The 26,164-nt window shown below is 39.7% G+C and overlaps 1 protein-coding gene across 2 annotated transcripts in view; it reads left to right on the plus strand.

Annotated features, from left to right (window-relative positions):
* The first annotated feature begins 2,356 nt into the window (after positions 1-2,356).
* The window catches only part of MAN2B2 (mannosidase alpha class 2B member 2), a 28,495-nt gene continuing 4,687 nt past the window's right edge, over positions 2,357-26,164 (plus strand). The window contains exons 1-12 of one of the 2 annotated variants that reach the window (XM_069014490.1): positions 2,357-2,392; positions 5,602-5,748; positions 9,292-9,397; positions 11,428-11,600; positions 12,840-12,955; positions 13,955-14,132; positions 15,351-15,549; positions 18,002-18,192; positions 19,346-19,532; positions 20,423-20,556; positions 22,619-22,875; positions 24,770-24,961. In XM_069014490.1, the coding sequence (XP_068870591.1) occupies positions 2,372-2,392; positions 5,602-5,748; positions 9,292-9,397; positions 11,428-11,600; positions 12,840-12,955; positions 13,955-14,132; positions 15,351-15,549; positions 18,002-18,192; positions 19,346-19,532; positions 20,423-20,556; positions 22,619-22,875; positions 24,770-24,961 (1,901 nt within the window). In that variant the 5' untranslated portion in view covers positions 2,357-2,371. Of the gene's footprint in view, positions 2,393-3,177; positions 3,343-5,601; positions 5,749-9,291; positions 9,398-11,427; positions 11,601-12,839; positions 12,956-13,954; positions 14,133-15,350; positions 15,550-18,001; positions 18,193-19,345; positions 19,533-20,422; positions 20,557-22,618; positions 22,876-24,769; positions 24,962-26,164 lie in introns of those variants that run through there. The other variant, XM_069014489.1, reaches the window with a different exon arrangement.

Genomic DNA, 26,164 nt, shown 5'->3' on the forward strand with positions numbered 1-26,164 from the left:
CCAGCGGAGAGGGCGCAGGCAGCCGGCGCTGCCTCGGGGCGCTCGGGGAGCCGGGGGAGGGAGGACGGGAAGGAGGGAAGGCTCCGCCCGGAGCTCCCGGCGGAGGCGGCGCAGCCTCGCCAGGACCCGCCGCACCGGGCCCAGCCGCGGCCCCAGCAGGTGCGAGAGAGCCCTGGCACCGCGGCGGGACCGGGGCTGGGCGGCCGCGCAGTCTGAGGCGAGCCCGGGCGCGGCGGCTTTGGCGACATGCGAGATCCCAGCCTCGCCTTGCCCCGGCCAGGAGAGCCCTACCTGTGCCCGTCCCGCTTCCCTGTGAGTTCCCCGCAGGTGCCGCCCGTTCCTGCGGTGCGGGCAGCCTGGCGAGCATGGGCGCGCATCCCGGCTGCCCCCGAAACCTGGATGCACATCCCTGGGAGACAGCGCACACCAGGCACCCAGTGCCAGCGGCACCCATGCCAGCGGCCCTAGTGCCACTCCCTCTTCGCCACGGCTGCGTTTGCCTCACGACGTTCGCCTCAGTTCTCTTACCATCCCTAGGCCACTTGGGCTATCTTACTGATAAAGGCTACAAATGCCACGTAAACTGTCGGGGCATATATACACTGCGAGGCTGGAGAGTGGTTTTCATCTGGTCCATGAGCCCTTGTGTATCCACAAACTGTCTTTACAGCATCCCTTAGAGGTTGATAAGAAAGCAAACCTGTTACCAAGTAAGCCCAAAGTGCTCTGTGCAGTGACCTTTGCCTTCAGTGGCAAATGATTAGAGGAATGGCAAATTGTAAAACACTGAAACAGTCACCTAGAGCAAATATATATTAATAAATGCCTTTATTCTTAGAGACTTCCACCCCAAAACACAACAGGAGGGAAATGTAAAGGTACATTAATTGTTCTGTTCACCACGTGAGTTTCTTGATACTAATTTTAAGACAATTATGACTGCTTAGCTTGTAGTTGACAGCATCCTGCCTACGTCTTCTGTCTTATCAAGGTAACAGTGTCAGAGGCCCACGTATAGCACCATTTGTGTCAGAGAGCATCCACACTTTGCATAGGCAAGTGAGAAAAGCTTAAGAAAGAATAGAGGAAGACTATAATTAAGTCATACTATGATATTAGGAGCTAACAAGAGGATAAAGTATTGATGTAGGCAGCTGTCATGGCACGATTACACTAGCTCCTCCATCTATCTTTTGGCTATTTGTGAAACACTATGTAAATGGCAGGGGAGAATTGCTTTTGGCATAAATTCCACCTGACATACCTACATTCATCCCTTCTTGCAGCAAGTATAGACCCTCCTGGTACCTTTAGTGTAAACTGTGGGCAGTTTGATTCATTTTTTCCTAGTAAAAGTATTCTGTTTAAATATTTACATTCTTCTCCACTGCATCCAAGACAGTGGCACACTGTGGCCTTTGTGAAAGAATTAGTACAATTACAGTTTTTGAAGGAAATAGGTTTAAAATGGGAGTAACATTCAGTAAATCTTCCCAGCTACTTTTAGAAACAAAGCAAAACACCAATACTTAAGCTTTTCTGGGAACTTCACCTAAATTACGAAGATAATAATGCCTTCTGAGGTAAAAACACTGGTTTGTTTAGACAGTGTGTGTATATATATCCCCAAGCCATATGTTTCCTGGATGTGGACTAGCATTCTTGGAACTGAAAACGTTTATGCTGATGATCTGAGGGGAATAAAAGTATCATAGATCCGTATTAAAGTAAAGCTTCATCCAGCCGCTTATAGTGATACTAACTTCCCCTAAAAATTACCTACAGACCTTGATTGCTCTTCAGGACAAGGTATTATCACAAATAAAACTAATCTTAGCATTCCAGTGTTAGCCTCTTTTTTTGCAGAGAACTATAAACCATATGAATTAGCAAACAAAGGCCCTGTTCTGGGAGAATCTATTCATATTAGATTTAATGGCCATTATATGGTGTTCAAGTCATTATTACTGACTCATGCATAGTATTTTTCCTTCTGGACTTCAATTATTTACAAACTTTGTATGTTAAAAAATCACCAAGTTTGGTATGTAAAGCAGCACATGTTTACTTCTTTCTAAAACGAGAAGATCGATACAAATTGTATTTACACCGTGTGATCCATTTCTATCGGTGTCTTGAATACTGAGATGGATTAATTTGCACCCAAGAGCCAGCTAGTCTAGTATGAATTAATCTTTTACTTTTATCAAAATCTGCAGATGAAAACTACTAAACTAATTGTGATTATTTCCTCCAATCACAGAGGGATGACTGATTTAACTAGGTTTGGGATCTAGTAGTGCTAAATCCACGCCAAACTTGAAGTCGAGAGCAGTTATGCACCTTCATCTGATGTTCTTTTCTGTTGGAAATGAGCGACGACTTTGATACGGTATTTTGTGTTGTTTCAGAATTATAATGTTCTTAAAAGCATGTAATTTACTCAAACTAGAACTTAAGGAAGATAGTCTATTTATACTATAGTGTGTGCATTTTAAAGAATCAAAGTTTAAAAAAATAGTTTAATCTGTTTTGGCTTTCAATATCACAATGATTTAATGGGCAGAAACTGGTGCAACTGCAGACAAAAACTTCTGAGGAGACTGGACTACATTATACGATAACATTTTTTAGTTTGGGGTTGGATTTTTTCCCTTTTCACTAGGACTTTATGCAGACCGAAGCGTATACCTTTTCAATTCTCAGCACAGGTCCACCTGTTCCTAGCAGCGGTAAAACAAGTGATAAAACCAATTTCAGTGGGATCGGAAGGTCAACCACATAAAATTTAATCCTTCTTCAATTTCAAAACTTCAGAGATGCAGACAATAATCCGTAACGAACTAGTATACCATGAAATAAAGTACTCGCGCTCGATTCAAAGGAATTTCCTAAAAACAAAAAAGATTTATAGGTGTCCAAGATGTAGAACTCAGCCTCTCCCTGAGCAGTCCAGTGTTATCAGAAAACCAGCTCCGGAACTCTCAGCAAGAGCCACCCGGGGCCTGCGGTTTCCATCCCTCACCCCCCGCTACGGCGATCCCGCGCACCCGCAGCGCAGCTCGGGGCTAAGGCGGAGTCACCCCCTCGGGCCTCAAAACCCGTCCCAGGAGAGGGAACTCCTGCCCCTTATTTCATTTATTTATTTAATTTTACACCGGGAGGCGGTGCCGCGGGACGCGGAAGTGCGGCGGGAGCGCCGCAGCCGCCATGGCTCCTCCGCGCATCCTGCTCCTGCCGCTGCTCCTCGCCCTCCTCCCGCCGGCCGGCGGCCGCGGCGAGCTGCGGGCCTTCGTGGTCGCCCACAGCCACATGGACGTCGGCTGGGTGTACACGGTGCAGGTCGGCCGGGGCGCCGCACGGGTGGGGTGGGTTCGCTGCGGCCGGGGCTGAGCCCTCCGGGCTTGCAGGGCTGCCCGGAGCCGCGTAACGGGGCCGGGCTCTGCCGGCTCCCGGGGCTCTGCCGGCTCCCGACCGAGCTCCCTGCGGAGAAACGCGCAAATCCTTGGCCGGTGCTGCCGAGTCTGGCCTGGTGTGTCCTCCATCCTCTGGTGTTTCGGGATCCTTATTTGGAGGAAGCATGGTTAGCCTAGGAGCTGTGCCCTTGAACTGTGGGTTGGTGCGTGCCTAGGTTCTGCAGGATGGTCCTGATGGATTTTTTTTTTTTTTTTTTTTTTTAAGGAAAATCTTAATTCTGTTTGATGGTGTTTTGATTATGTGGCAGATTTTCATGGTCTTTATCTTGTTACGAAGCCAAAATTCCAGGAGAACTTTCTGTCATTTCTTAAGAGAGGAGAGCAGGATCCCAGGTCCTCGATGGCTGGGCTGGGATTGGAGCCTAGTGCCTCTGAAGTACAGTAGCGAACTTATTTTTGCTAAATACATGAGATGCAGGTGGGGCATCAGTACCTCTTACATTTGTTAGTTAAAATCCTAAATCCTGAATTCTTCTTCATTAGTATGAATTTTTTTCATTTATGCGTGAAAGATGCTGTAGATACTTCACTAACTAGAGTGAAATGGCATTAGGCCTAAATGATGAAAAAGAGCTAATGGCTCACCTCGGTATCTCTGCTGTGCGTGTATTTTTTTCTCCCCTTTTTAGAAAAGATTAATTTCTCCTTTAATACTTCAAACTCATACTCAGAAATTGCATAAGAGAACATAAAACTCAAACTTAAAATCCTTAGTTAAAATTTCACATTGTATTAAGTATCTAATAATCTTGGTTTTTAAAAAACCTTATGAACCAATGGAAAAATAACTGGGGAAGAAATTATTTAGATAAACCCAACAGTATTTTAAACCATTCCTGCTACACTCCAGTGTTTTCCTTTTTCTAATGGCGTGAGCATTTTTACAAAGATGGCTGGATTTCTCTTGTGGAAAGCAAGGGGTTAGGAAAAGTTAATTTCTGATTTGGATTACGTCATCTCCATATTTCAGATGGTGATTTTCATGTAGGAAATTTACCTAAATTGAAATTATGGATTCATGTTTTACATATCATGTCCATTAGTTTTTCAATGGGAAGAGATCTATGTGTCAGCCACTTGAAGATGTACATTTTGTGGTGTGTGTTCTTAAGTACCAGTAGTTTAAGTAGATAAGTGTTATGGTTAGTGTAAAATAACCCCTATAACACGCAGATAACTTTGTTACAAGGAAAGACAGACACCCCAGGAAATCCTAGGATGTTGGCTATTGTCTTTAGACATTCTCTATCGCTTTAAAATTAAGTAAAAGGTGGAAGACTGGATCTGGTCAACAGAAGTTGTTCTGGTCAAGGTAAGTGTACAAAAAGTATCTCTTTGAGTACACAACTTCAAAATTAATATGGTGTTGTTAATTTGATACCATATCATAGGATATAACACTGTGGTAGGTTATTTGATGGATACAGCTGTCATATTTGCATTGGTATGAATAAAAGTCCATAGGCTTCATTCTGGAATAGAGGTGTTTCTAGGAGCAAGATAGGATAGATGCACAAAATCTCACACTTTCACTGATCTTTCTGTGTCAACAGTTGAACTCATTCTGAGATTTTTTTACCAGCTTGGCTTTACTCTATCCTAAAACATCAAGCAAAATGGAGTTATTTTTCATAATAGTATAATTTACTGTATACGTATCACTGTATTGTACTGGTAATGCACAGCAGAGTCATCCCCACTCTGAAGAAGCAATTCTGGTAATTCAGGCCATCAATAGAAGAGCTGGAATGGGAGAATAAACTGTGCATGTGAGGTTTTTAACTATGTTGGTGCGAAGTCTTACCATTCATGGCATCTGTGATTTAAGGTAAGCAATGAGGACTTGGTAAACTGTTCCCAGTGTGTCAGAAAGAAAGCCTGTGTTGGTGCTGATCTTGGGAGAAGCTACACCTTGATCTAGTTAGGTCCCTGGTCAGGAGGATGTTCTCTGAAGCAGAAGGGCCAAAGGCTGTATGTAGTCAGAACTCGGTCTTTCTGAGGGAACAAAGGAAGTGTGCAACAAATCTGAAGTTTTGGTATCTCTCTTTTCAAGCCCAATGAGTGTTCAAAACAGCCCTTTTAATATAAGCAAAACAGAGGTTATTTACTTTTTTTTTTCTTTCAGGAAAGTATGCATGCTTATGCAGCAAATGTCTACACAACTGTTATAGAAGAGCTAATGAAAGGAAAACAGCGCAAATTTATTGCCGTCGAGCAGGAATTCTTTCGACTCTGGTGGGATATGGTAGCCACAGATATGCAGAAGCAGCAGGTAAATTGCACTAAAGCCATGCTTCCTGCTAACAAAGATGTCACACTCTTTTCAGGGGACAAATAGGGGCAAAGTACTGCACCGTTTGCTTTTTACCCATGTCTCGTGTAAGCTGTCTCTGAATCTAGTACTTAAAGGACTTAACTCTAAAGGCAGTTGCAAGAGGTTAAACCCCAGCCATAGATTAGAGCAGTAGGAGGTGGTAACCTTTGCACTGAAGACTTTTTTGCACTTTACAGTTCTTGTTTCATTGGCGACTTACTTATCTGAGGTCACACTACTTTAAGATATGGGCAAATCTGAAACAGGCCCCACCAATATCTGTTAAGACATCTGGCACCTAACACTGCTCACAAGAAGGAACTTTTTGTTCTTTCCAGTTAAGTACTGCTCAAAAACCTGCCATTTGTAAACAAGGGCAGTACAGCAAAGTGGTGACTGTACATTTAATGGCAGTGATTTTTTTCTAGTAAAGTTATCCTGAAGTTTTATTTGTCAATTCTTCTTTCCTCTGACATGAAACAAACACACTGAATCAAAGACTGGACTGGTAGCCTAGCAGCTGGTTATGTATTGCAGTGTAGATGTTTGATTTGGATTCCAAAACCAAAGGGTGTACAGGTGCAGCTTCCCATGGGTACTTACTCAGAACTTCGTGGTCTGTTTTGTTACCAAGGTCCAAACAGCAGTAGCATATTATTTGCAGTTTTTTATATTTCGGTTTGTTTAAACTTATAGATGTTTGAAGCATCATGTGAAAACAACACCTCTTGTCTGGTTTTTGGTTTTTTAACATAGCCCTTCACTGAATTCTGGATCTTCTGTTATGTTCAGTATTCAAATAACAACCTGTGCACAGCTGATCTTTGCATGAGACATTTTGCTGGGTTTAGACAGTTTTTTTGTGGGGGCACTCTGCCCATACTTGCCTGTTGTAGGACAATTTTCTTATAGATTTGTTAAATTAGGAAACTGTACTGTAAGTGGGGAAGAAAATAGCATAGGAACTGCTTTGTAGAAGGACAGGAAAGTCCTCCAGCTTTCAAAGGTGAGTTGATCTTATTTCAAGTATGTTCTGCTGCTGTGCTATGCTTTAAAGTCAAGGCCCATGTTTTTAATATCTGTTATGTGGAATCCAGAAGAGTAATGTGTGTCACATTTGACCTCCGTAGTGCAAAAATAAGTACCTATGATTGGGGCTTTGGTCTCCTAGCCTAATATTTTGTAATTGTTACTTTAACACATTTTATAGTCAGTTCTCTAGTTAGTTTATAGTTTCTTCTCTCAAAATTAAAATGGTTAAAACTAAATTCCTCTTAAACCTGTGTGTCTAACATTGAATCTCTAATTTGCAGATAAATTATATGTTTTTAACATCAGCAAGTTGCAAATATTGGTCCCTGAAATTAGGTCACTCTAGTTACTGCCCTGCTTTTTCCACTTGAACTCTAGTATTAATGATTTTCTGTAGCACAGGCACTCTGGTTTTAATTTTCCCTTTTTTTTTTCGTCATTTACTGGTTTACTTGGAATGCAGGATTTAATTCTAGTTTGTTTTGAAGTGTCTGCTTTGGATTTGAACTATAGCATTAAAAACTAGTAAAAGGTATGGCCTGGGTACAGAAGCTGGTTTTTCAATTCAGACAAGAGAATATGTAAGAGTGAAATGTACTGCAGCAGTATGCAGCCAGATAGGAACCTTGTAGTTCTTGGTACATGTTATTTACACAGAATTTTCTTGTGTGAACCATTCCTACCTCCTTACCCTGGGTTGATATCTGGATGCTTTAACTATGGGGAAGTAAAGATGTGTAGCCATTTCTGTCTGGATTGCAGGCGTGAGTTGATGGTAGTGTGGTCCCAAGGATCACAGATATGTTCTAACACCATAGCAGCCTGCTGCTTATAGTACCACTGCATCTGTTTCCTCCTTTCCTCCTTCCTTTTGCCCCCTTCTGATAAGAAAAAGTGCTTGTCCTTACAGATACTGTTTTCTTTTCTTTTTTTGGGAGGAGGGAGATTGGATATTATTTAAATTACTTGAATTATTTTTCTTGTGTTTCCAGCCTCTTAGTGGTTCCACAAAACTTACATTAAAAAACATTTCTGTGGCCCCAAGTTTGGATCAGAGGTAAATTTTGGACATCCATCCAAATGAGGAATAATAATCACAGATTCTTTTCATGTAGGTCAGGGCCAGTTCTGTGCTGACACCAGATATCAGTTATCTGGTCTCCCAGCATGCTAATCAGTCACCACAGTCGGCTGGAACTAATTTAGGAATGCTGAGCCCTGAAGCGTTTTCACAACATTATGAAGGAGAGAAATGATTATAATCAAAATTGACAATCTGGCATCCTATCTGAGTAGACACTGAAGGTTCCTGGGAAAATAAACATAATAGCTCTAAAAATGGCATCCTACATGACAGATTAAAAAAAAAAAAAAAAGTTGAGGATTAAAATACATATTTGCATAAACTTTACTTACTGGAAGTTTGAGATATCTCTGAATTTCTAGTGAAGTAACTAAAATAAAACCAGAAGACTCCTGACACTTTTAGAAAGGGGCATAGACTATTCCTTCCTCCCTCCAAACACCACTCCCCCCTCCATCCAGCATTTGCTTAAGGCTGTACTTGTCAACATACCTGTTGTTTTTAGGGGCTGAGATTGAACTCCCCCTACCAAAAAAAACTCCAGCCCCACCCCGCAAAAAGCCACCACCAAAAGTTGAGCAGGTGACAAGTTTTTAAACTAGGAAAAAGATGAGAAATTAAGGTTAGCAGTGGGTTGTTCAGGCAGGCAAACCTGTGGAATAACTATTTCTTAATAAAGCATTTTGTCAGTCACAAGTTGAGCAACTCATCTGTGCCCCAAAGGCAAGATAAATGTGTACGGAGTAAAGGAGAGATGTTTGTATCCACAAACAGAGTGAGGACACACTCTATCTCTCTCCTGGATCCCACAGATCAAGGTTTCCAACTAAAGGAAACCCTCGGAGCTTGAATATTAGTGCTTGCCTGAGGCTCCATTGCTGCTTGCAAGGAGTTGCATATTGCTCCCTCATCCAGCCACCAAGTGCCTTTGCTAAGCCAAGCTGGATGCAGCAGGAGGAAGATTTTGGGAGAAGCATTAGTATCTTCTGTTTAAATCCCCCAGCTCTAGCTGCCTTGAGGCAGGATTACAAGCTGCTGCCAGTGCAGTGTCTGGTGTTCAGGCGGTATAGAAAGGCACAGTAACAGCACTACTGAGAAACACCGAAAGGTCAGTGTCTACCTGGCAGTGCATCCTTTGTTCCTGTTACCTGCTTTCTGTGTAAGCTAGATAAATCAAGGCACTGTGCTGCCCATTGGAATGCTTTTTCCCCCCCTTACTCTCCTTTAGATAGCACTCAGTACAGACAGCCTTTTATCCCACTTTTTGTCCTGGATGCCTTCTTGACAAATGTTGTGCCTAGGTAATGTGCTGTGGTATCAAATGAATTTGCAGCCTTTTTGGATGACTGAAATGGTGCTTCTGTTCTGTAATTTCAATATTGTAGGTCCGTCAGTTGCTTCAGGAGGGACGACTGGAATTTGTCATTGGAGGGCAAGTGATGCATGATGAAGCTGTGACACTAATTGATGATCAAATTTTACAGTTGACGGGTATGCATATTTGCATTTAACTTCTGTTTTTCATTGTTATGTCCTTGGAGGTTTTGTTTGGTTTTCATTTTTCCACTCCAAAATTGCTACTATTTTCTGACTTCTTGAGAACTGATTAACACATTTCTTATTTTTTGCTCGCTGGTGTGTTATTCATATAAAAATTTTTGCTTAAAAAAAACCATTACTTTTGATATGACAGTTCTGCAGCAAGCACAAAGGTTACCAAAAGCTGGTTTGTCAGGTATGAACTTGTTTGGAGCAGAGGCCTTTTGTATGTGTGTTTTTGAGAGCTTAAGTTTCTGGGAAGATAGTTATGGTGAAATTGAGGGTATGAAACACTCCTCAAGAAAATACCTGGTAGCAATTCAGAGTATGGGGAAGTTGTATTGTTTAGGCAAGGTCTTCTGCAGAATGAGGGCCATTGAATGTCAGTGAGGTCAACTAAAATTGGTTGAAAGACTTCTTGATGAAGAAACCCCCATTTGTAATCATTATCATCATCTTCTGTTAGAAATAGGTGTGTATTTCCAAGAGATGCCCTTTTGATCTCCTAGCTTCCACATCTGGCTATTTGCATGTTACACCTGTCCATCTGATGGTTTAAAGAGTCTTTTAGTACATAAGTTTGTCTGGTTAATGCAAACAGAAACAGGGTAACTGATGCCACCACTGTGCTAGAGATGTCTGTGATATGCCATGAGGGAGTAGCGGGGAAGGGATGTGTTAGCACCAGCTGCCGTGGCAGAAACTCTGCCTGCTCCAGGGCTATGCCCCAGGCAGCTTTCTACATGGGAGAGTAAAGGGACAGAAACACTTCTATTATTTTCTGAATCTGACTGCACAGCACCACTGGCCTTGTTCCTTGCTTGTCAGTGTTTATCAGGAGCACAGGATTAGCAGCTGCTTCCATACCTCAGTGCACTGTGGCCAAGAGGAGGAGAGGACTGTTTTTTGCTCTCACCTGATTGCTTCAAAGGTTTAAGGGTTGCTTTATGGGCTTAGAACACTGAACCTAGGACTTCTCCAAATAAGATACTAATAGTGATTGAAGAGTCCTTTTGTTAAACACAAACACAGCTTTTCTATTTACTGGAGTTAGCTGAAAAATACATTATTTCTAATTTAACATTTCATTCTGTGTAAAAATAATATTTATTAAAAAAAAAGGAAATTTCAAGTTAGGTAATTTATTCATCAGGAACAAAAGTATTAATGTATTTTAAAATTCTTGTTTGTTTTTCCTGAAAGCACTCTGCTCAGTATAAGTGTGAGTAGGTACAAAGAACAAAAAGTATCTTTTGATTGTGTGGAGTTCAAGTTGAGAAGACAAAGCCAGTGCAGACATTTGGGGTCTACATTTCGTGTCTTCTCTTGTCTGTCCAGACTTCCAGTGTTTTGGAGGAGCTAGAAAACTCTGCTTCAAATATGCCTCCATCAGAATACTTACACACACTGTGAATATTTTAGCTAGGAAAGATATTAACCATGCAAAAGATGAAGTGAAAAGCAGCCTCACTTATTCAAATGTGATTTTAAAATTTGAAATGGAGTTACTCCAAACCAGGGAAGATATGATTGTATTTTCAAATAGTTCTGACCATAATTCTGTAACTATGAAATAATGATCTGCATTTTTTTTTGCTTTTTTCCTTTTTTCCTTTTTTTTAATCATGAGTATCCAAGTGCGATATACCTGAGTTCCAAATGAAATCTACTGCTTTCCTGGTTGTTTCACTTTTATTTATTTTTTTGGGGTTTATTCTATTGTCTGGGCTTTCTGGTTTGGGGGTTTCTTTTTTCAAAACTCATTTCTGTATTAGTAACATTAGTAACTAAATTAGTGACATTAGTTGTAAATAACATCTTGTATCAAGATCTCTATCAACTTTTGGCTCTTTTCATATAACTGATAATCATATTCATGCTAGTTTTGTTTAGTGGATGGCTTGCTTCCCTGTCCCTCAATACAAGACTGAAATTAGAAATTAGTTAGAAGTGTTTTAACCTAAATAAATTTTGCTTTGCAGAAGGTCATGGATTTTTGTATGAAACTTTTGGGTTCAGGCCTCAGTTTTCTTGGCATGTTGATCCTTTTGGAGCTTCAGCTACAACACCAACTCTTTTTGCTCTGGCTGGTTTCAACGCTCATCTTATTTCTCGCATTGACTATGATCTGAAGGCTGACATGCAGAAAAACAAGGTAAAAATACCCTTAGGAATGAAACCATGGCTGGCCTCTACTTATGGTAATCTGAACCATGACATTAAGATAAGAATCTCTCTCATTTGTGCAATAAAGTGGAGGTATTTCTTATCTAAAAGTGACTTGCTGATTGCATGTGGTAATGGTGAAACATTAAATCTGTGTTACATGGTCAGTTAATGTCTTCATGACCTCTGGTCAGTGATAAAATGTAGTCTAGCCAGAAGAAGACACAAAATGTGGGCATATGGGCAAGTCTAAATGGACATTGAATTAGGAGTGTTTGAACCAGAGACATCTAGAAGGAGTTTCTGCTTTCCTTGAGAAAATCTTGGATCTGTTGGGTTTTATGTGAGCTGTTTTAAAGTGTAACGTGTATGTTTGGGCACAGTGTTATCAGGCTTGGAACATTTATTTGTGCCTGTAAAATTAATAATACTACGTCAGTTAAAGTGGCAGCTAGTCATGGTTTTGCTGAATTGAAGTTTTCTTTCATGTTCTGCCTTCTCTTGCACGGTGTCCCATCCACAGTAAATGTTTTTCATATCACAGTGTTGGATCCTGATCTGTCATCAGTTTTACTCACTGCATTATGTGAAAATAAGGGGCTTTCACTACTGTATTCTGGGCACTAGGCAGTTTTTATGAATCTTGGGTAAAGCTCAACTGTCTCTGAAGAAGACAACAGAATTCATGTTGAATTTAGTGAAGCCAGGACCTACCACCTTGTGTTTGTAATGAATTGCAGTAGTTCCTTTAATCTTCTATGAGCTTTTGACAATCTTCGCCCAGCTATCTTTTCTTTTTTCTGGCTCTTAACAGTCTGAAGGCTTCCAAAACAGTAAAATTCTACTTCAGTTGGTTAAACATTAATTCCCACCAACTAAAGTGCAATCAGCCTACATCTGGATCTTTTCTAGCCTATAGGTGTTCAACTTGCATTGAAACAAGTGAGGTGTAATGGCTGTGATAAGCCAGGCTTATCTCTAGATTTTAGTATGCTGGCAGTGTGCTGCCTTCTCTCCTTCTCCATCAGTTCTAATGGAAAGAGGCCCTGATGTAGCCTCCTATACATAGTGTGTGACCTTACCTGGGGTACCATTGGCTGGTCTTCAGAAAAAGCACTTAAAAGTATTAAAAGTGGTGGAAGGGAAGATGAGAACTCTTAAGTTGTTAATGATGTATTTCTGTGCATGTTGTCAAGGGTAATGGTTTCTTACCTTTTTTGTTTTCCAGAAGCTTCAGTTTGTATGGCAGGGCTCTCCTTCCTTATCAGAAAGACAGGAGATCTTCACCCATGTTATGGATCAGTACAGCTACTGTACTCCATCGCAGTTACCTTTTTCAAACAGGTCTGAAGACTTCCCAAATATGCAGAAATGTTGCTCACTTCTGAGAGTTTATATTATTGGAGTTTAAGCATTTTTCTTTGACTGTTTTCTTTCAACAGTATCCTACTGCTTTCTCCTGACCCATGGTAGGTCAAGGAGATGTCTAGACTCTGCAGATCTGAGTAAGGATTATTAAGCACCCCCAGTTTTCCACCACAATAAATTAAGTTTGCTCAGTACCTAACAATGGAATTCTCAAAAGTGCCACTTACTACTGACAGGCATTAAAAATACTTATAAATATTGACAGACTTGAAAAATAATGTTTTCTTACACCAGGAGGCTTGAAATATACTTATTGCTTTCATCTACTTACAGTGACTGACTTCCAATGTCAGTCCTTATTAAAAAAAAATAATAAAAATGTGAAAAAAATTAATTACTGTAAAGAGAAGATGTCCAAAGCAGGACAGGGGTCTTTTTTCTCTGGAAGTAAAGATTTAAAAGTTCCAGGAAGCTCAGCAGGGACTTGGCTATTGCTAATTGATTTTCTATGGGAGATTTTCAGCATTATCTTGAGCTGAGATTGTGTATATTGTCCGTGTGTAAACTAAAGCAACTAAAATTTTCCATTTATTTTGTGAAGAAATCTGAGAACTTTTGAAAACTTTATTTTGCTTACCGGCTTATCCAGTAAAATACTCTTTGAAAATGAAGCCTACTTGGGAGAACATCCTCATTGTTACAAAGCTTGCTGGTTTGTCCTGTGATTCCTTTGTTCTATGCCAGCAAGCAGCAGGGACTTGAAAAGTTGCATGGTGTTGAAAGAAAACTGGGGAGTCTTCCCCCTACCTCTACCCCCAAATAAATACTTAAATCTAATTACTAGCAATGAATATAAACGGAATTTTTTTGCCTCTTATTCCCTGGGTATGTACATTTTATACCAGCACCTTTTGATGTGTTTTTCCCAGTTGAGTAAATCCTGTTTACAACTTACTGCTTTCTGCTTCTACTTAGGTCAGGATTTTTTTGGAATGGACTTGCAACTTTCCCAGATCCACCAAAAGATGGTGTTTATCCAAACATGAGTCTCCCTGTTACAGATGCTAACCTCCACCTGTATGCACAAACCATGGTGGCAAACATTAAGGAGAGGGCAGCCTGGTTCTGGACAGGGGACGTGTTGTGGCCATGGGTAAGTGTCTGATGAGTGATTGCTTTAGAAGAGGCACTTACAGACTGTAGGGCAATGGTACTTGCTGCCATAGGTACTGCAGAAATGCTGGTAAAAACCATCTGACATAGTGTTTTTCTAATAACGAAGGTCCAAATGACTGACAAGTAATGATATTTAAAGTTTCCTTGTACAGCTGGTCAGTTGTCTATCATTCTTCTACTCAATATAGAAATAAATGTAACAAAACTGTAAAGATAACCTCTTGCAAAACTATTGCAGTGTTGCTTCCTTTTTTCTCCCCTTGCTTTGTCTATTTAAATGATCTCCTTTTATAACTGCTTAGCCAACAGAACTCTGTATTAACAAAAATTACAGCATTATAGGAAAGTGTATGACGTAATAGGTAGCCATGGTCTTTTCTAACAGATGTTTAATCATTTTCTTATACAGTCTTTGTATTTTAGTTAGAACCATAAGCAAGCATATCCCATCTTGGTCATCTAAACACTTTTTTCGGCAACATGCTGTGTTAATTACATCTTACATATACACATAGCACTGATGTGCTCTTGCCAATTTCAATTGTAGTAACTTTGCCTAAACCGAACATACAGTCTGGTTTTTAATTTTTATGGATGCCGTAGGTCTCATAATTACAATGTTAAAGGATTATGTGTGTTCTTTGCAGCCTGTTTCACCACAAGATCTGTTGTTACAAAGCAAAACTTTTTCTGACTGATGCAGCTTTGAGTCACTGATTTGTTTTTCTCCTGTGTTTATGACACTGTTGCTTATATTGTGTTTATTATTTTTGTAGAGAGTGAGAAGTAGAATATAACACTCCGTAGTTGTGCTGTAGTGAAAATTATGCTGGAATGGGGAGAAGTTTTGAATAGTACAAATAAATCCCTAATACCTAGATCCAAAACCACAGTTTTTCAGTAATGTAAGAAAATTTCAGTCTCTAACTTCTGGGTTTCTGTGCCTGTGATAATGCTATGTAAGAAGTAGAGAGAAAATATGGTTCTAAAGCTCTATGCTTTTTCATTATTTTTTGTGATTACAGATGATCTGTGCAAGTAACCCTACCCAGTCTTGACAGTTTTGTAACTAATGTCAGTTATATGGGCAGTCAAAATCAAAATAAATACCCTGGAATACAGACTAGTGTTAAAAATGATCCTCCTTAATTATGTGACCCAAAGTCATTTGGCTGTTCTGTGTTCGGAATTTCAGGGCTGTGACAAACAGTTCTTTAATGCATCTGTTCAGTACTCTAACATGGACTTGTTGGTGGATTATATTAACAAGCATTCTGGTGAGTTTGGAGTGACTGTCCAGTATGCCACTGTCAGTGATTACTTCCAAGCGGTTTACAGCAGGAATCTTACATGGGAAACTCGGGACTCTCAAGACTTTCTTCCATATTCAACAGGTAATTAAATTCACAGCTGCCTAATGTCTGCCTCAGATGTCCATATGTAAAATTTTAATAAGAGAAGATGAGAAATAAAGAAGAAAAATACCTTCTTATAAGATTTGTTCATTCTATGGGGCATCATCAACAGACAAGTTGATCCCAACTTAGTTGTGTAAAAAAGATGGGTGTGTGGCCAAATAGAACAATGTCCCATTTTTACTGTTTGAAAGAACTGAATTATGCATAGCTTAAACCAGAGGTGGAAAATGTGATGTGGAGTGATGTATGAATGTCTGAAGAAGCTACAGGTAACCAAGGGACCAAGGCAATCTGAAAGCTCTTGGGGTACTTCTGTGTTAGTACAGTGGGATGGGGGTTCCCAAAGTGAAACAGTCAATGTTGAGGATTTGATGTCCACATTCTAAGCAATTGCAGGAAATATATACTCTGGTTATGTAGGCTCAAATGCCTATTAATGCTTGTTGCATCCATCAGGAAACCAGTTTGTGAACTCCAAACCTAATCTTTTATATAAAGCAAAGCATACTAGGTAAGGATGACCTGATCCAAACAAAATACTAGTGTAGATGAAACTCTAAAGTCTACTGTAGAAGAAAAAAACAGTTTTTCATTAAAGAAAACAGTTTGAAGTTCCGGGGGAGAAAAGAATTCTCTTATAACTGCAGTCTCAAAAAGTAAAAATACCATCAGTATTTCTGAAATTTCATAATACAGTGTTACAGAAGTTTTTTGCAGCTCCTTGTTGCTTGCATCTTATGTGCTGCACTAACTTAGCTTTTCAAGCAGAGCTGAAAAGTATGAGAAAAATATGAAAAAATCCATGCCATACCCAACATCCCTTTAATTCTTTTCCTCAATAAATTTACCATTTTAGACCTCATATCAAAGTATGCAGAGAGAAGACACAGCCAACTTCTCCATTTCTAAACTCATTAATTTATTTTCTTGCCTGGTTTATTATTAAAATATCATTGGTTTCATTAAAACACCTTTCTGTGTAATTGTAGCTACCACTGCTTAATCACATTTTTTGGCTGTGTATGTATATTTCAGACTGTTCTGTAATGTGTCTGTTAACTTTTCAATGAATAAAAATAACCATTGCTTCCTGTGAATCATTGCATGGACTGACTCCTCACCTCCCTGTAGGGATCATGTCATACCTAACAACTTGCTGATAAAAGCATTGCCAGTTCTAACTGCTAATATCCTTTTACATCTGGGCTCTTTCCTTTATCTTTTGGCATAATTTACTTGCAGGAGTCAATTGCTATTAGCTTGCATAATAGCAGCACCTTCAATGTTCCAGGTAGGTGCCCACACATAGATGTAGTTTTTTCCCCAAATGAGTTTCTGTGCCTTGCAGTTGCAGTATAGTTTTGAGTGCACTTTCTCCCACATACTGTTTTGCTTCTTGATGATTAATCCTCTCTTATTCTTGCTATGCCCTTTTTTATGAGTCACTTATTGGGCTCGGTGTCACTTATGACATACAGAAACTCAAGTTTTAAGTCCCAGATACGTATTTCCTTCTACTCTGCGTTCATTGTACTGTGCTGATATGTACGTGTGGTTCTTCTGCTTGTAACGTTGAAAACTAAAATGAAATTAATTCTGTTGAAACTTCTATCACCTTTCAGGCCAAAAATACTTTGTCCTGATGGTTTTTGAGCAAAAGATCCTATTTTCTAATTGTTGCCTTTGATCTTGGGCTGATAGCAGATTATTACAGTTGCATGCATGCTCAGAAAACACTTCCTGCAACTTTTTTCTGGAAAACCTATTTATCACAAGTGTATTTTAAAAGAAATCGCCCCCAAACAAACACACTTAAGGAGTGATTTGGAGGTTTTAAAAACAAGTATTTGTTTCCCTAGTTCACTCTGTGGGATACTGAAACATTAACATAAATGGAATGTTGAAGTACTTTCCAGTAACCACTTGAGGGCATCTTTTGATGTAGTTTGGAGTGCTGCAGTAGTTTGGAGTCATCATCACTGTTTCTACTCCATTTTGAGGAAATTAAATTTAAGCTAAATCCCTTTGATTAAGAGGTTGAAATGTAGAGTGTGTGTATCAAGCAGTTACCAAGGATTATAATCTATTTATTAACAACTAATAGTAATATATGCTTCAGTGAAACTTTGAAAATTCTTTTGTGCAGATCCACAAGGAGGAAATTTCCATAAACACAGGTTAACTTGGTTGGTACTGGCTTTGTATCAAACTTGCATGTTACTAGGCCTGTAGGAGAGGTGACAGCTTTCCAAAGTGCATGTTCCTGAATGGGTTTCTTTGTAGGCCTTATGACCTTTCCACTTAATGGCTGCTGTGTAAACTCCCAGGAGGATTCCCGTAGGAAGCTGAACAGTAGTAGTGTAATAAGTAACAAGTGATAAATGAAGTGGTATTTTGATGTGTATTGGATCTGTTCAACTCTAAACAGAGCCATTCCAAGCATGGACTGGGTTTTATACTTCTCGGAGCACATTAAAAGGAATTGCAAGAAGAGCAAGTTCACTGCTTTATGCTGGAGAATCCTTTTTCACACAGTATGTCCGGAAACACCCAGAAGGTTCTATTTGCAAATGTAAGGCTCTAAAGCAACTTCAGAGTCTTAGATGGGCAGTTTCAGAGGTAAAGATTGATTTATTTTCTAATTTGAATGAAAATGTTTATTTTCCCAATGTAAAGTTTGCATAAGCATTGCAGCTGGAGTGTCTCAAAGTTGCTTTTATGTTTGTGGAAATAACTTTCCCCCTTTTTCAAGTAATAAGGAAAAATAAAGCGATTTTTCAAAAAACTGTCTTGAAACATGACTTCAGCCCCTTAACCATGCATTCAAGATATGATTACTGGCAAATGTTTTTTTCAACCAGCGAAAGAGTATTCACAGAATTCACAGAATGTCTGGGTTGGAAGAGACCTTCAAGATCACCGAGTCTAACCCATGCCCTAGCACCTCAACTAGATCATGGCATCGAGTGCCATATCCAGCCTTTTTTTAAACACATCCAGGGATGGTGATTCCACCACCTCCCCAGGCAGTCCATTCCAGCACTTTATCACCCTTTCTGTAAAAAACTTTTTCCTAATATCCAACCTATATTTCCCTTGACACAGCTTGAGACTGTGCCCTCTTGTCGGAGAGGCCACCTGGTGAAAGAGGTCAGCCCCCACCTGACTACAACTACCCTTCAGGAAGTTGTAGTATATGGTTTCAAATTTTGGATATGAAATTCCTTTTCTTAATGTTAGTTTTATTATTTACAAAATTGTTCTTAAATAAAAACCAAACAAAAACTGAACTAATTGAAAACTACTGGTAATCTCTACTTCTGCAAGTTAGAAGAGGAAGGACAGATTTGTTTCTTGAAAGTTCAGCAGCGAAGGGATTATCATTAACCATTTACAGTCCTCAGTGCTTTTGCTGGCAATAATTATTTTGTCTGCTAAGGTAATGACCAGATCTTAGTAGGAAATTAAAAACCTGGCTTGTTACAGTATTTTTGCTTCATTCTTGGTTTTGGTAACTTGTTTGGTTTTTCCCTCTAAAGATGTAACTTTAGTATATTAAAAGTGGAATGCATATTGAGGGAGATCTGTATGCATCTTGTCTTTGACCATCTCATATAGGAATTCGGAGTAGGCAAAGTGCGAATCTGAATATAGCTGTAATCCCTTATTGTTCTGAGTTTAGCGTCTGAACTTCAGTTGACTATTATGTTAATACAAATGCAAACCTGAAGCTGTCATCTGTTGTACCTTTCAAATTACTTTTAAATATAAGGTGCAGCACCACGATGGTATAACAGGCACGGAGTCTCCCAAGGTGAAGGACATGTACATGAGTAACTTGATGTATGGAATGTTCAACGTAAAGAAGTTAATGGCTTCCATAATCTTTGATATCAGCAATGCAAAGAAAAATGGAGAGGTCTATTCTTCTGTTTACACTAAAGACTCAGGAAAACCAGGTACTTTTTACATAGCTTTTCCAATTTTCAAACTACCTTATGAAAGCTATCATGTTTTCCTCCAAAACAGTCAACATACTACATACATCTAAGTTCTGTGAACCATGGCTAAAAAATCCTGTTTGCTTTATGAGACCTGAGCTCTCAGATCTCAAGCATCAGAAACCAGGATTTCTCAGGTGATGTTAGGCAGAGCCCTACCTCAGTGCATATATTAGACCTGCCTCCCAGATTCTGACCTCAAATGTAAAAACAGAGGGGAGGAAGAGATGCTGATCGGAGTAGTCACTAAACTAACGTTACTCTGCAACAGAGCATTACATGATAAGGAGCACAGTCAGAGTCAAGAAATGTTCTTGCTATAATGTACTGCCAGCTTGTGTAAAAAATGTAAAAGGATTTTTAAGAAGTCTGTTCTAAAGACTGTACACTCCCTGTTATCTTTACTTTGGAAACTTTTTAAACTGTCAGATGTAAGCAGTGCCGTGGGCTGTGCAACAGACCGATTTGGATTTTTACAGGGCTGTTTTTAAATTAGGCTTCTCATTTGATCTTCTGTGTAACTCTGATAAAGTTAATACTGCTTGACAATGAGTTGTGGTAAGCAGCTTATTTTCACTAAATGCATTTACATTCAACTCAGGTGCCATATTCTGAATACATGGTCTTTTTTGATTGGGCAGAGAATAGAAGAATAAAGCAGAAGAGGTTTTTATGAAGGACTATAAAATGTTCTCCTTTTTTCAATTATAAAGTTTTACTGGAGCGTTTTATGTTAAAATTTTTTAAGATGGTTGTACCTAGACAGATTTCTCAAATACTTTTTAATATCCCATTTTAAAAATACATAATGTAGTGACTGCTAGTTTTGTCTGTTTGCATGCACAAAGGGGCTACAGATGTTGACCAGTATGTCGTTGTCTATAACCCACTGGCATGGAACGTCACTACCTTTGTCACGGTTTCTGTCAGCAATGAGGCAGTGAGTGTATATGATGAACTGGGACGTTCTGTACCAGCACAGGTACTTCAACTTCATTTCTTTCTGTTACTTTCCTCTCACTTGTCAGTTTTCAGTGACTGGATCCTACCTCCTGTCAAAGTGAGATTTTCCTACTTGTCCTTCAAGGGTTGTTTTTACTTGCCTGTTTCTCAACAGTGAGACTTTTTTTACTGTCCAAAAGGTCCTGCTGCTCTTGTAGTGTGTTTGGTTTGTCCTTTGCATGTCTGCTGTGTGTGATCTGGTGCTTCTTACCTTGTTTTTTTTTCTCTAAAAAACACTGTTTCAAATAAATCCTTTTATGTTGAAGCCCTGCCTTACAATTGACAGCCCTGTTTGTACAATTGACAGATTGCCTTGGGGAGGGAGAAGAACAGAATCAAGAAATGTAGATCTTAGAAACTGGTGTCAGTCAGCTGCCATTTGACAGCTCATTCTGTCATAGCCAAACTCCAAGACACAGCCAGCTGTTCCCTGGGAGGGAAGAAAGTGGCCTCAAGTGAAAGCTAGCACTAGCCTTTCTCAGGAGCATCTGCTGTGCAGAATGCATCATCATCAGTGGCTTGATAAACCTCCAGGAATGCTTCCTGTACCTAAGGCCTGAAGAGGCCTGAGGCAATTCCAGATGCTTCCCTCTGTCCCTGAGATGCCAGATAGCTCAGCAAATTCTGCCAGCTGGACAGAGTTTCTGTGACCTGTGGCTTATGACTGTGACCATGCATGAAGGCACATGGTAGTCAGGTAGCGATGTACAGCAGCTATCCCTTGTTCCTGTATATGTACATGTGATGGCATAAGAAAATACTGCTTTTATCTGAAACCATCAGGCTCTTTGGGTTTGCATATGGTCATTCTGCCTGTCGGTCACTTACATCCCAGAAGTCATTCTGCCTGAATTACTTCAGTCTCATAAGATACAAAGGTGAGATTGACATGTATTCAAGGCATTTATTCAGGATTTAGGACGCCCTAAAGGCAAGTTGCCCTTCTCTTAGGCAAAACTGTCTGTACCAAGTTGATCTGTACTCTCTAGATTCTAGAGCTAGAAGTTCTCTTATATGCATGTGGATAGTCACTTGAGGCTAAGTAAAAACTCTTTAGCAGTTAGGACAGGGTGGTTTGGGGTCCTTTTAATTCCAGTATGTGCAGTTCAAAAGTGCATTCATATTACACGCTCCTTCCTTTTGAGAGAAAAAAAACTTTAGCTCACAACATTGATGTGAATATGTGGCTGAGAGGAATTGAAGCTTTGGCAAGTGCTCTGCTGCCTTCTGCATCATGTGTACGAGTTGTATAGTGAAGGCAGAGAATGGGAGTAGATCCTGCTGATGCCACTGTTGTTAGGTTGTCTGTGGTGTAACTGGATATATGTCAGCCCACAGTGTGAAGGTGCAAACAGCTTGCTTGCATTGCTTGTTAGTCATAGCTAACCTCTTTGTCCATAGGATCTGTTCAGAGTTTATCTAGTCCCATTTTCTTTCTCCAAATCAAAAGTAGTACTAAAGTATGTAACTAATGGGCAGGATACATGAAATGGAAAGATGATTAAATCTGTTCTTTAAGGTATTTCGGTATTACATAATCTGGTGTTACTCTTCAAAAGGATGTTACATGCTTCTGCCTCCTTTCCATGTGCCTTCCCTAAGGTGAAGAGTGTATGTTGGTGCTTCCTCCTCTTGTCATGACTTTTCTCTTTTTTTGCACTAGTCATGTCTCTTGTGTTTCAGTCTCTTTTCTGTCATTTGACTGATCAATTTAATTTATGATTATTTCTGTTCATATAGATATTTTGCAGTGCGATCTTAAATCTATGATTCCATGTTCACATTAAAATAACCCTTCTAATTTGCTTAGTGACTTTCTTTCCTTCACTAGAAAGGCTCAGCTTAATCCAAGTTCACCAGGTTCCCAATTAAAAGCAGCATGGATCTACATTATAATTTAGAATTATAAGAACGGCATGTTTAGAAACTTATTATTAAAGTAGAAGCTAATTTTTATAATTTAGGGCTTACAACACATGAAGGTAATTGCCTTGCTAATTAATTTTCTGTAACAAAGCATTTTTGTGTATGCTAATGTACAGGTTCAAAGCTCGGTGGAATCCCAATCTACCTATGATCTGTATATTCTAGTTGCAATAAGTGGTCTGAGCTACAGAAAATACAGTATTAAACCCCTGAATGGTAAACAGTCTGCATTTATTGGGAGATCAATCAAGTATGAGCGAAGAGACTTAACTCGTGCAGATCAGCAAGGTCGACAGTTGTTTCCTGTGGTTAACAACTGCTACCAGATCGTGTTTGACCAAAACACAAACCTGATGCACAGCATTACAGAGAGGTGAGATTGCCTGCTTGCTTTCAATAATGTTTCAGATCCTGTAAAACACTTTGTAAAAATAAGTCCAAGGACTGTATTGTGTGTCCTAATTCCAAGCCTCAACTAACAAAATGTTCTTTACAGTCTATAATTCTGTTTTATCACTACTTCACATGCCCTCCTTTTTACACTAGCACAGGTGTGATTCTGTATTAGTTTTGTGATGTTGCCCTATTTGCAGTTGGTCTCAGATGACATTTCACAGTAATAACGAGTATATCAGCAGAGTTTTAGTGTATTTTAGAATGAAAGAGGGTTATGAATGTGCATTTTTATTAAAAATTAATAAGCACATATACTATGGCTGTACAATGAGCCTTAAGTGATAAAGCAAAAGCTTACTTTTACTGAATAGTGTTTTGCAAGTCCCATATCACTCTTTGTGTGGTAGAAAACTACAAAACTATTTGAAAGGAAACTTGTAACTAAGGAATTTCCATTTAATCGGGCAGATAAAATGAAAGAATTATCAAGATTTAGGTGAGATTTGGGGTTTTCAGATGGTCTTTCTCAGCTGATGCAATTTGGCCCAATTTCTTCAGCTTCACTGCAGTTGTGCTGCTTTTTGCCTGCTCAAGATTCAGATTGTCAGCTGTTACATACTGATGGAAAATTTGACCCCTTTGACACTGGTGTGATGATCGCTAGATCTCTTTAACCTGTGAGGTTTTGTTCATAATTCTGCCTCCTAGAGCAAGAACTTGTTGTCCAGTACATTTAAAATCAGCTTTAAAAGTATAGATGAACTTTAACTAAGAGCCCTGGAGTAAGTATTTTATCAATGTGGCTCCAGATCGTAACTGTCTCCAGATTCTAAAAGACATGTAGTGCAGAAGAAAGAAATCTAAATTCAGGTTCCAGTTTTCTCTATCCTGCTTCGGCAGGCAGCAAGAGCTGGAATTCAGGATGGAGGAGAAATGAGATACTCATTTTCTTCACAAGCCTTCAGACAAGCTCAAAATGCTTGAGTTTCAGGAAGTTTGCAGTGGGATAATGGGAAAAATGAGGCATCACAGGTCAGAATGGGAGGAAAGGTTAAAAAAAATTGGGATCTTCAACTGTGAAGCTTTCCAAGTTCAACTGCAACAGTTAGAACTGGAAGTGCCTCATAAGAGGAGTAGTAGAAAACACTTAGATATTTTCTCCTCAGTCATTACAAATTGTGGGTAGCTATATTAACACGAGTTAAAATGTTTGGCAGTATAAATTTATATGCTAAATGAAGTGATTTTTCCTGTTTTCACAGCAAGTTGCCAAAGGCAGAGCAGGTAGCTGAGAGCAGCACCTTAAATTGCCTTCATATCACTTTCTAAAAATTGTGATAATAAGTCATGAATAGCTAAACTGTAAGGTTCAGTGGAGAGAGGAGGAGATACAGTAGGTACTGAGTAATTGAAAATGTTGCTACCCTGTTGATTTGTTACCAGTGTTAAACCTGGAAACTTGAATCATGCTGATTTTACCTAGTTACAAAGTTAAATTAACCTAACTATTCATTAGTGCAGTGCACCTCATTCTTGTGAAAATGGGCAGTTTTACTCCTCTAGCAACTCTCGCATCAAAACAACGAGGTAATATAGATGATGTCTGATCTTAAGATGGTTCTCTTTTACAAAAATAGAAAATTACATAGAAAATCCATTTATTTACACACTGACAATTATCTTAATGGGAAGCACTTTAATTCTTTGCTGTCCTCATTTACCCAGTCTTGCAAAATCAATCCACTGTGAAGAAACAGATTTTTTTTCCCTTAGATTTCCAGCCTCATTCCTGTTGCAGTTCAGCTTTGCACTTATCGTGTACAAAATGTGTTTGTAAGTAACATAATATTTACTCTTCTGTGGATTCTCAGGGAGACTAACCAGACTGTCCAGTTCACCCAGGAGTTCCTTGAGTACCATGTAAATGGAGACACAAGGAAAGGACCCATTTCAGATAACTACTTATTTGCTCCAAATGCTTCAGCGGTTCCAGTATCAAAAGCAGTGGGGTTGGAAGTTATGTCTGGAAGCTTGATGACAGAGATACGGCAGTATTTCTACAGGTACCACCACCATTACAGCTTCCCTTCACTGGAATGTTTAATTCTTTAGATATGTATGTGGTTACTTCTGTACAGTTACTCCTAAACAGTGAGCTCTGTGTACTGTTTAGGATGAGCTATCATACATCTGCTGAATGAACTGCTGAGGAACTTCATAGATCTTATAATAGTTCTATGATCATAGAATCATAGAATTGTTTGTGTTAGAAGGACTGTAAAGATGTAGTTCCAACCACCCTGCCATGAGCAGGGACACCTTCCAATAGACCAGGTTGCTCAAAGCCCCATCCATCCTGGCCTTTTAGCACCTTCAGGGATGGAGCATCCACAGTTTCTTTGCAACAGTGTCTCGCTACCCTCAGAGGAATTTCTTCCTACTATTGGATCTAAAGTTACTGGTTTTTTGTTTAAAGCCATTTTTCCTTGTCCTATCACTATGTGCCCTTGTCAAAAGTACCTCTCCAGCTCTCTTGTAGGTCCCCTTCAGGTACTGGAAGGTTGCCATAAGGTCTTTCCAGAGCCTTCTCTTCTCCAGGCTGAACAATCCCGATTCTCTTAAATTGTCTTCATAGGAGAGATGCTCCAGCATTCTGATCATTTTTGTGGCCCTCCTCTAGACTCCTTCCAACAGGTCCTTGTGCTTGCCATGTTGAAGACCCCAGAACTGGATGCAGCACTGTGGGTGGGGTCCCATGAAGGGGAAGCAGAGAGGCAGAGTGCCCCCCTTGACCTGCTGGCTGATCTGCTTTTGATGCAGCCCGGGACATGTTTGGGTTTCTGGGCTGTGAGCACACACTTGCCCACTCATGCTGAGTTTCTTATTAACCAACACCCCTAACTTCTTCTCTTCAGGGCTGGTCTCCAGCCTTTCTCTGCCCAGTCATGTTTGTACTTGGGATTGCCCTGACACAGGTGCAGGACCTTGCACTTGGTCTTGTTGAACTTCATGAGGTTCATATGGGCCCATTCTGAAGCACATATTGCTGCAGGAGGGAGGGAGGGATGTGGAGATTGTTTAGGGTGATCTTCTGTGGTACATTTTTTAATGCAACTTCCGTTGAGAAACTGATTCTGTACAACTTAATGAATATTGAAGTTAGTATCTTACATGAATGGAACTTGGACATAATGATACATTTTCATAACTGTGAATATTTTTCTTGCAAGCAAATTAGAGAAAGGAGAAATGAGTCCTACAGAAGT

Source organism: Aphelocoma coerulescens, chromosome 4 (assembly GCF_041296385.1).
Source record: "Aphelocoma coerulescens isolate FSJ_1873_10779 chromosome 4, UR_Acoe_1.0, whole genome shotgun sequence".
Taxonomy (NCBI): domain Eukaryota; kingdom Metazoa; phylum Chordata; class Aves; order Passeriformes; family Corvidae; genus Aphelocoma; species Aphelocoma coerulescens.